The sequence below is a fragment of the Pongo pygmaeus genome, chromosome 8 (assembly GCF_028885625.2).
Source record: "Pongo pygmaeus isolate AG05252 chromosome 8, NHGRI_mPonPyg2-v2.0_pri, whole genome shotgun sequence".
NCBI lineage: Eukaryota > Metazoa > Chordata > Mammalia > Primates > Hominidae > Pongo > Pongo pygmaeus.
Window position 1 is genome coordinate 73,183,699 of NC_072381.2, and position 10,553 is coordinate 73,194,251.

At 42.5% G+C, this 10,553-nt stretch overlaps 1 protein-coding gene across 2 annotated transcripts in view; it reads right to left on the reverse strand.

The window, feature by feature from the left end:
- SUPV3L1 (Suv3 like RNA helicase) overlaps positions 1-10,553 on the reverse strand; it is a 32,835-nt gene extending 22,282 nt beyond the window's left edge. The window contains exons 1-6 of one of the 2 annotated variants that reach the window (XM_063670528.1): positions 10,182-10,318; positions 8,087-8,221; positions 4,695-4,772; positions 4,205-4,312; positions 2,999-3,113; positions 1,321-1,489 (exon numbers count right to left, since the gene is read on the reverse strand). In XM_063670528.1, coding sequence (XP_063526598.1) covers positions 1,321-1,489; positions 2,999-3,113; positions 4,205-4,268 — 348 coding nt within the window. In that variant the 5' untranslated portion in view covers positions 4,269-4,312; positions 4,695-4,772; positions 8,087-8,221; positions 10,182-10,318. Of the gene's footprint in view, positions 1-1,320; positions 1,490-2,998; positions 3,114-4,204; positions 4,313-4,694; positions 4,773-8,086; positions 8,222-10,181 lie in introns of both variants that reach the window. The other variant, XM_054436635.2, reaches the window with a different exon arrangement.

Genomic DNA, 10,553 nt, shown 5'->3' on the forward strand with positions numbered 1-10,553 from the left:
ACAGGTTATGAAAGACAAAGGAAGACTGAGGAACTGTCCAAGATTAATGGAAACTAGAGATATGACAACTAAATACAGTGTGAGACCCTGAAAAGAACCCTGGAGGGGTGAAGGATGGGGTGTAATTGGACAATTGATAAAATTTGAATATGGATTGTGTATTAAGTAAGAGTAATCTATCAATATTAAATGTCCTGCTTCAGACAAATATCCTGTGGTTACGTAAAAGTCTGTTCTGAGGAAACATATTCTTAAGTATTTACAGATAAAGAAGCATTATGTATGTAAATTACTCAAACTGTTCAGAAAAAAAAAAAAGAGAATGCAAATTACCTACCAAAACTGGTTAAACTCACATTATAAAGTCATAATAAAACAATGAACCAAAATGTAGCCCATTTAGTGAAAATGATGCCTCAGACCACAGGGCTTCAGTCCTTTCAGTTTTGAAAAGGTGGCTTCAGTCTTTATCATTAGTTCTAGTTGATAGCATCAGAGGTCTAATCTATAAAAGGTAAATTAAATATCATAGAGTAGTGTTTAACTCTGAGGGGGCAAAGGACTACAGAGTTTTGAGTATAGCAACAATATTTTATTTCTTAAAAAACTAAGGGAAGCAAGTATGATAAAATGTAAAGATATGATGAGGTGGTGTAATAGGTTCAAGCTTATTTGTATGTTACTTTCTGCATTTCTCTACATATGTAAAATGTTCTTTAATATTGTATTTCATTCACTGTACTGGCACATGTTTTCACGTTTTTGTATCTCTGAAATCAAGATGCATCTTAAGAATTGATAGAGCCGGGCACGGTGGCTCACGCCTGTAATCCCAGCACTTTGGGAGGCTGAGACGGGCAGATCATGAGGTCAGAAGATCGAGACCATCCTGGCTAACACGGTGAAACCCCGTCTCTACTAAAAATACAAAAAATTAGCCAGGCGTGGTGGCAGGCGCCTGTAGTCCCAGCTACTGGGGAGGCTGAGGCAAGAAAATGGCATGAACCCGAGAGGCGGAGCTTGCAGTGAGCCGAGATCGCACCACTGCACTCCAGCCTGGGCGACACAGCGAGACTCCATCTCAAAAAAAAAAAAAAAAAAAAAAAAAAAGAATTGATAGCATGTCAGAGTCAGTCAGTAGCATCTTTTTCTTTCTTAACTGTATAAAAATAATGGTACACCTTACAATTGACAGCCTCTTAGATACAATGAAATATGGTAATTTCTTGTTAACTGTAAATTACTACAAACATTTTTTCCCACTCCCACCAAAAATGAAAATTAAGAAAAAAATGAGCAAATATTTGGTAATATACTGACAGCAGCATTACTCTTTTCGAAGATCTCATGTGCCAGTAATTTTAGAGGGCCACAATACACTCCAGACTTTGCTGAGAAGTATTTCTGGATTGCGTGATAAGTCTTTCCACTGTTTGTGGGGCCTGAATGAAATATTATCTTCCGCTGCATGGCTCTAGCATCTGGGTACCTAAAACATGAGTAGGTAAACAGCTTAATCCATTAACCTCAAAATCCAACCTGGCAAAGAAAGCAAATGAAACAAATTCCAAATGAAATGTCCTCTTAATATTCACAAGATCAAGTCTTTGAAAAACTAAACAATGGGTTTCATATCCACATTAAAATAATGACTGGTCTCCAAGAACGGCATTTACTAACTAGAGGACAGAAAAACCCAAATGCAAATTAATGTCTTGGATATTTTTCCCATTGTACAAATCTCTTTTTCTCAGCGGTTACTAAAAATAAATTTAAGCTGCTATCAGTTCCATACTATGTTCACATCATTCCCACAGCTGTAAACACACGACTCTAAAAGCAAACATTCCCAGGCCCCTGGATTCCAACATACACAAATATAATAACGGAGTCTTCTACCTCTGGCCATAGTGCAATAACTGGCACTAGACTTGCCCTCCCACTAAAAACAAGTACAGGTGGGGCATGGTGGCTCAAGCCTGTAATCCCAGCACTTTGGGAGGTCAAGGCAGGAGGATCACCTGAGGTCAGGAGTTTGAGACCAGCCTGGCCAACATGGTGAGACCCCGTATCTATTAAAAATACAAAAATTAGCCATGTGTGGTAGCACACGTCTGTAATCCTGGCTACTCAGGAGGCTGAGGCAGGAGAGTCACTTGAACCTGGGAGGTGGAGGTTGCAGTGAGCCGAGAACGCACCACTGAACTCCAGCCTGGGGGACAGAGTGAGACTCTGTCTCAAAAACAAACAAACAAAAAAAACAAGTACAAAGCAGGGCAAAATACATGCAGTAAATGTGTGGGGACATGGGCCACACGCAGTGCGGGACTGCAATCCTTGAAAGAAAAGAACACTTGGGATGAGCCGTACTGCACCCCAGCAAGGCACAGGGAGGCGGAACCCAAGCAGAATATGACAGTCCCACTGAAGTGAGCAGCAGAGATCAAGCTCAGAGCTGCTTCAGCAGCTAAAATGTGAAGAATAGAGTGTGGAAGAGAAGGATGCATAGAAGGAGAGCCCAGAAGTCTGTGTGGGGGTTACCTGTGAGTTCCTGGCCAAGGGCTGGGCTAACCATGTACAACGTAAGAATCGGCAGGGTCTAGGAATGAGCAGCCTACCAAGTGTTTGAGTGGAAAGTCTCAAAGATGTCTCAAGGGCTAGGGGATGTTGCAGTTCCAGCCATGGTGGAAAGAAATTAACACCCAGGCGCTCAGCTAAAACACCAGGAAGGCCATAGCTTAGACTTAAGGACAACACCCTTAAGTCAGGGCTATTCTAGATCTGCCCTAATAAAACCTAAAACCACACTCAATCCGGATCAAGGTGAGATACCAGTGAATTGCCTAAAAGAGTTAACTGCCTCTTTTTATTTTAGGAAAACAACCTAATCCAGACTCCTTATAATTTGTTATCTAGAATACAATAAAAAAAAATAATGACCACGAATCATCCAAGATTAGAAACTGAAAATTTCAAATCCACAAATGGAGAAACTAACCAGTTAGGTGGTATTCTTAAGTCACTGATTTTACGTAGATCATCCTTACAGTCCAACACAGGAAATATCTGTTTGGCATGTCTCAAGAAAAATGGAAATAAATCATCCTCATGAGCTGGAAAATAAAACACTGTATTAACATGTGCAGTCTACATAAAATTTGTAACTAAATTTAGTGAAATCTTTTTTTTAACAAGCTAAGTTGCGGGGGCATTGCCAGGGTAAAAAGAAAAGTCCTCTCCGGGCACAGTAGCTCATGTCAACAATCCCAGCACTTTGGAAAGCTGACCTGGAAGGATGGCTTGAGCCCAGGAAGTTGAGGCTACACACTGAGCTGAGACTGAGCCACTGCACTCCAGCCTGGGTGACAGAGTGAGACCCTGTCTCAAAAAAAAAAAAAAAAAAAAAAAAAGGAAGAAAAGAAAAAAAAGTAGAAAAGTCCTGAAGTTACGGGCCTTATCCTTTTCTGGGATCCTGTTTTGTCTTAACGTTTTCCCTTTTAATTTCATTTATATTTTCAGGAAATTGGCTAGCAACCACCACGTTCTACTCCTTTAGTACAAACAGGCAAAGATTAGCACTGGCAAAAGTTAAATTAAAAATAAAGAACCTAGACATGTATATTACAGAGATGAAGGCGCAAACATTTTTTAAACTTCAAAAACCACAGACAGGCAAAACATGTGTTTGTTCCTCAGCAAGAATTCTCCACATCTTAGTGGCTCTGAGAGGAGGCTGGGGCATGTCCCATTCTGTGTTGTATCCTCAGTGCTGGGCACAAGGTACAGGTCTAAGAGTCAAATACATAACCAAAGCCAAACTGCCTGTGGGAATAAAATTATGATATTTTGACTTTTTTTTTTCTTTTATAGCAAGAACTTTGTCCTGATGTGAGGGAGAAGGAAGCCAGTGGCGAAAACAGATGGAATCTGCTATGCACTAATTCTAACTTGTGTGAGAGCTTATTTCACTGGGCCCCAGTCTTCCTCCAGTCTAAGACATATGGGTGATGTAATAACTAGCTCAGGGACCCAATATAAAAGCAAACAACCTAGAAGTCATCCTGTCAAAGCACTGAATTATTTACAGAGGATGTTACCAGACCCATTCTAAACCAAATAAGCCCTTCTAGAGAAATGAGCATGAAGTATGAGAAGAAATAGAAGGTATGTTCAACAGGATTTTAAAAAGTCTCTAAACACTTGCCTGCACCGAAGCAAATATCATTCAAAACAATGTGAATGTCCACATCCAGGGAATGAGACTGCATAATATAATTTCTAAAGCTTATGAAAGCTTGGTGGAAGAGACGAGCTGTAGAAACACAAAATGAAAAGATGTAAGGTGTAGTTCTCATTTTAAAAAGCACACAGACACACCACACCAAACTCATCAAAGAGTCTTTTTGTTTTCTTTTTTTTTTTTTTTTTTTTTTGGTAGTACAGCTGGTTTATTACAATCTGGGGTAAAACTGCAGTCCTAGCACAGCATGAAGGAAGGCCGCACCTGCAGCTCCTCTGCTGTGCAGTATGGCTCACCAGGTGAGCCTCGCCAGTCTCCCACTCAGCCAAAAGCAAAGGGCAGGGACGTGTCTCCAGACTAAAACAGCCAGGTCACACAAGGGGTCACACAATCCTGACCAAGCTGTACTGTAAGAGGTAATAAAATACCTCTATGAAGATGTTTTGGGCCTTACCATCAAGTCCATAATCAGCACTCAGTTTCTGAATTTCTTTCCTCTTGTAAAATTTGTCTAAGACCTTCTTTACTTCATCTAGAAGAGAGATGTGAAAATTTAACGTTTCCTTATCTTAGATAAATGCTGAAAAAAAGCAAAAGAAACTTGAAGCAGTAACACTAAAGGCAGCAGTCTAATGAGTGTTGCAAGAACTAGAAGGTTTTAGTTGATCCTTCTTTATGAATTGATATGCGATGGGAGTGTTAAGAAAAATGATCGAGTCGGCCAGGCACGGTGGCTCACGCCTGTAATCCCAGCACTTTGGGAGGCTGAGGCGGGCAGATCATGGGGTCAGGAGATGGAGATCATCCTGGCTAACGTGGTGAAACCCCGTCTCTACTAAAAATACAAAAATTAGCCGGGCCTGGTGGCGGGTGCCTGTAGTCCCAGCTACCTGGGAGGCTGAGGCAGGAGAATGGCATGAACCCAGGAGGCGGAGCTTGCAGTGAGCCGAGATGGGCCCACTGCATTCCAGCCTAGGTGACAGAGCGAGTCTCCGTCTCAAAAAAAAAAAAAAAAAAGAAAAAGAAAAATGATCAAGTCAAATAATGCAGCACCCTGTTATACCACAGAGGAATGAGCAATGCACTCCGAGATCAGAGGCAGCCTCAAGCCTTCACCAGGCCACTTATAGGTAGAGAGCCACACTGTCATTCACTTATAACCATTCTGCACATCCAAACAGTGAGCAGCTAAAACACATCCAGAAAGAAAACCAATATAGCAAGGACCAGATTCTCATGCTTAAGGAAGCCAGGCTGATCTTAAGTTTGAGGATGATGATTTCAGAGATAAAAGATTACACTTGTTTTGTGCTAGATGGCATAACTAACGACAGTGGGAGCAGATTTCAGTGGAATTTATACAAGAACTTCCTAACAATTAGAACAGTGAAAAGTGAGAGCTCCTTGCCAATGGAATTACTCAAGCAAGGATTAGATGACTGTCAAGGGTGACGGCAGAGAAATGTCTGTGCTATTGGGAGATAACATGCCACTATGAATCAATACTCTTACAGGTAAAAGTATTTTAAACTAATCAAGCTGAGATTGTATTATGGTTGTATATATTAAAATACTACAGTATTATTCAATAAACATTTTACTGACTCAGTCACACACTATGTATTTCTAGGAGGAGAAGCCACAATGAGGACACAGCCTTTACCCATGAAATTCAGAAAGGCCAAGTGACCTGTATTTTTACCTTTCACAAATGTGCCAACCACATTTTCACACAGTCCAACACACACAACGCTCATTGAAGAAATCAAGCCTGAACGAAGCATTCCACTAATAAAACTTTGACAGAATGAGGAAATTTCAGAATCACTAGATCTGCCCACAATTAAATAGGAGATACACATACACACACAGAGTGTGTGTGTGTGTGTGTGTGTGTATTTATATTTCAGATCACAGGCAGATTTCTGGGTCTCTGTTACTCTGTGCCGAGTAGGAACAACAGTTTCTTTTTTTCTTGGAGACGGAGTTTCACACTTGTTGCCCAGGCTGGAGTGCAATGGCGCAATCTCAGCTCACCGCAACCTCCGCCTTCCAGGCTCAAGAGATTCTTCTGCCTCAGCCTCCCAAGTAGCTGGGATTACAGGCATGCATCACCATGCACCATGCCCGACTAATTTTGTATTTTTAGTAGAGACAGGGTTTCTCCATGTTGGTCAGGCTGGTCTCAAACTCCTGACCTCAGATCTGCCAGCCTCAGCCTCCCAAAGTGCTGGGATTACAGGCGTGAGCCACTGCAGCTGGCCAACAGTTTCTTGGTATCAAGGGTAGAAAAACCAATGACAAATAAAAGACTGGAAAAAGGCACATGCCATTGCTTGGGAAAATTCTGCTGACCTATAAACTCGATACAAACTAAAGACAGATCACATTTATTTAGAATTAACCTATTTTCTGTGACTAATACTACGGTGTTATATAAGATTCATGCTGCTTTACTCAAATTAAAATGCTTCCAAAATGTGAAATTTCTCATTATGCTAAGTAAAAGAAACCAGTTACAAAAGACCACATACTATATGACACTATTAATATGAAATACACAAAACAGGCAAATCAACAGACAGAATGTGGATTAGTGGTTATCTGGAGCTAAAAAAAAAAAAAAAGATACTGGGGACTGGGGGACTAGAGAGTGACTTGCTAATAGATATCAGGTTTCTTTTCAGGGTGATAAAAATGTTCTAAAATGAAATTATGGTGATGATTGTACAATCCTGCAAATATACTAAAACCCAGTGAATTATACACTTTTAAAGGGTGAGCTTTCTAGTATGTAAATTAAAATTGTATCTTTCTTTTTTTATTTGAGACAGGGTCTCACTCTTGTCACCCAGGCTGGAGCGTGGTGGTGCAATCTCGGCTCACTGCAACCTCTACTACTATCCAGGCTCAAGCAACCCTCCCACCTCAGCCTCCCAAGTAGCTGGAACTACAGGCACACACCATCGTGCCTGGCTAATTTCTGTATTTTTTGTAGAGACAGAGTTTCGCCATGTTGCCCAAGCTCATCTTGAGCTCCTGGGCTCAAGCGATCCACCCTCCTGGGCCTCCCAAAGTGCTGGGATTGCAGGCATGAGACACTGCGCCCAGCCTAGTCTTTTTAAAAGAACATTCTGACTGCAGGTAGAGAATGGAATGGAGGGATCAAAGGCATATGAGGAGACACGTAAGGGGCTATACGTGCAGTCCAGTCAGAAGATGGCATTTTAGACTAAGCTGGTTGCAGTGGAGAATGAGGGAAATGAATGAATTCAATTATGAGGTAGAATCAACAAGACTCATCAACTGGGCTTTCTCTGATTGTTAGATGTAGGGGTGAGGGATGGGAGAACAAAGACTACCAGGTTTTGAACTGAGCACCTGGAGGAGCAGGCTGAGGGGAAGGTAAGTTGTCTTGACACGCTAAGGTGAGGTGTGTGTAAGAAAGACAAGTGGAGATACCTGGTAGGCAGCAAGATATATAGGTCCAGGGTGAAGGAGAGAGGTCCAGGGTAGAGACAAAGATCTGAGAGGAATACTGAATTCGTGAGGGGGAGAGAGAGAATGAAACACCCCATAGAGAGCACAGAATAAGGCAGCAAGGTGACGCAGGACAAAGCCTTTAAGTCCCTCAACTTTTTGGGCTATGAGTAGGCAAAAGAGATTGAGAAGTGACAGCTTCTTGTCCTGATTGCTAAGCTAAGTGGAAATCTGACACCTTAACCACATGGCTATATCACAGTGTAGTAATTCACCATCTTCTGTAGCCCCTCCTGCCATGCAGAAAAATCATTCTAGTAAATTCAACATCTGGACCAATCCCAGTCAAAGGAGATGAAAAATCACCTGGCACACAGACCCAATGAAGTATCTAAGGATTCTCCACCAGAAGAAAATCTAGTGCTGACAAACCCATGTCTTTATTCTGTCTTCTTACAGGAAGCAGCAAAGACATTTACATTTTCAGGTGAATTGGAATAGCTGCAGAAAATAAGAATTTATCAATATTTGAATACAATAAGGCAAATTATCTCATCCAAATTACCTTATGCCTTCAAATAATATAAAATAAATGGAAAATTGTTCTTTAATGGGTAAACTATTGTTTGAGTTTCAATTCTGCAAGATGAAAAAGTTCTCACCTATTTCACAACAATGTCAATATACTTAATGCTAGTGAACTATGTGCTTAAAAACAATTAAGACTGGCTGGGTGCAGTGGCTCAGGTATATAATCTCAGTGCTTTGGGAGGCCATGGCAGGAGGATCCCCGGAGCCCAGGAGTTTGAGACCAGCCTGGGCAACATAGCAAGACCCCATCTCTACAAAAAATTAAAAAATTATCCAGGCATGGTGGTGCACACCTGTATTCCTAGCTACTTAGAAGGCTGAGCCAGGAGGATTGCTTGAGTCTGGGAGGTGGAGGTTACAGCGAGCTATGATCATACCACTATACTCCAGCTTGGGTAACAGAGCAAGACCCTGTCTCCAAAAAAAAAAAAAAAAAGTAAAGAAAAAAACTAAAAAAAAGTTTAAAAGAGTAAATTTTATGTATTTTTACAATTTAAAAATAAATAATAATATAATTACATTATTAAAATAACACATTCTCTGCTATGGTTGTGAATGTCTTCTCCAAGACTCATATTGAAATTTAATTGCTATTTTAACGGTTGAGAGGTGGAACCTTTAAGAGGTGATTAGGACATGAGGAGTTTGCCCTTGTGAGTGGATTAATGCCATTATCACAGGAGTCAGTTATCACAGGAAAAAAAGGCTAAGTTCAGCCCCCTTTCTCTGTCTCATAGACTCATTTGCCCTTCCACCTTCCACCACGTGATGATGCAGCCAAAGGCCCTCATCAGATCCCGGCTCAGAACCATGAGTCAAATACACCTCTATTGTTTATAAATTACTCAGTCTCAGGTATTATGTTATAACAGCAGAAAATAAAAACAGTCTCCCAACTCCAAGTAAAGTGAAAGGCCTTGCTTAACACTGGAAGAATATGTCAAAAAATAACATATACTGTGAGTTCCATCACATGTTTAATGAAAGTACTTCTGCTCTGAAAAACATATTGTAGTCCACATTTTAGATTTACAATAGGAGGCACCAATGTCGCTTGTTGAAGTGAGACATTTCTCCTCCTATTCCTGGAGACAATTCTGGATAGCATTTCCTCAACCTCCCAGTTTCATATGGTCAGAGGAAACTCCCTTACCTCCCTAATCATCCCGAAACTCGCCTTGAAAACATTCACATGCCTCTCTGTCAACAAATCCATCCAAACTTAAGTTTTGCTGAGCAAAGCCCGCTGCCACTCACTAATGCTACCCTCTTCTTTTCTCTCTGGAGCCGGGGACACTCTACCTTGTTCTAGACCTTGTCATGTTCTACCTTGTATTACAGTTCACTTTCCAGACACGTGTCCTCCCCCACGATACCGTTACGTTTCTTAAGAGGGGATCTGGATCTGAGTCTGGTTCCTCTTGGCAACCACCACACAGCCTAACAGCGTGGTATGAGTCGCCGCCTCCTCAATGACAAAGAATCCTAAAAGAAGTCTCCGCTGGCTTTTCACTGCCACATCCCATTCGGGGGCGGGAGAGAAACAAAGAATGCAAGAAAGAGCGGGCGTCCACCTAACAACTCAAAAAAAGTCAAATCTTCCCAACACATGAGTGTTTAAACCATTCAGAGAGCAGGACAGTAAAAGCGAAAAGGCCGCTTCTGGGATGAGGCGTTAAGAATTAATCAGACACAGTCCCAAGCTGTTTGAGGGGCTCACACACCAGCGAAGGAGGCAGACACTGAGAGGCACGATGACAACACTCGATGACATCTCGGATCCCCAGGGGAAGGGGATGTAGCTTCCTCCCAACCAGCCTAGGCCCAGCAGACACCACCCCCTGCCGCCCTCAGTAGTTCCCGCACTCACTCTTGTCCAGAGGCCGGGTTAGCTCGGCCCCGACGTCGCCATCGGCTCTGGGGCCCTGAGGTTTCACAGTCAGGGGCACGAACAAGGACGTGTTTGGTATTTTGGAGCCACCGGAGGCAGAGGAGGAGGCGGTGGCAAGGACAGAAACTTGCCCCAGAACCCCGGGAAAGGGCCCAAAGTGGGGGCGAAGGGCAGAGCAGATGGCTGCCCGGTGGCCAGCCTGGCGCCCCGCCGGGAGCCGAGCCCACAATAGGGCACGGGAGAAGGACATCGAGGCCGCAGGTTCTACAGGGTCCGGCAGCAGCCGCGGACACTGCGGCGGACAGTGACGCGCACCTCCAGCACCTGCTGTCCAGAAAGACCCAGGCCGAG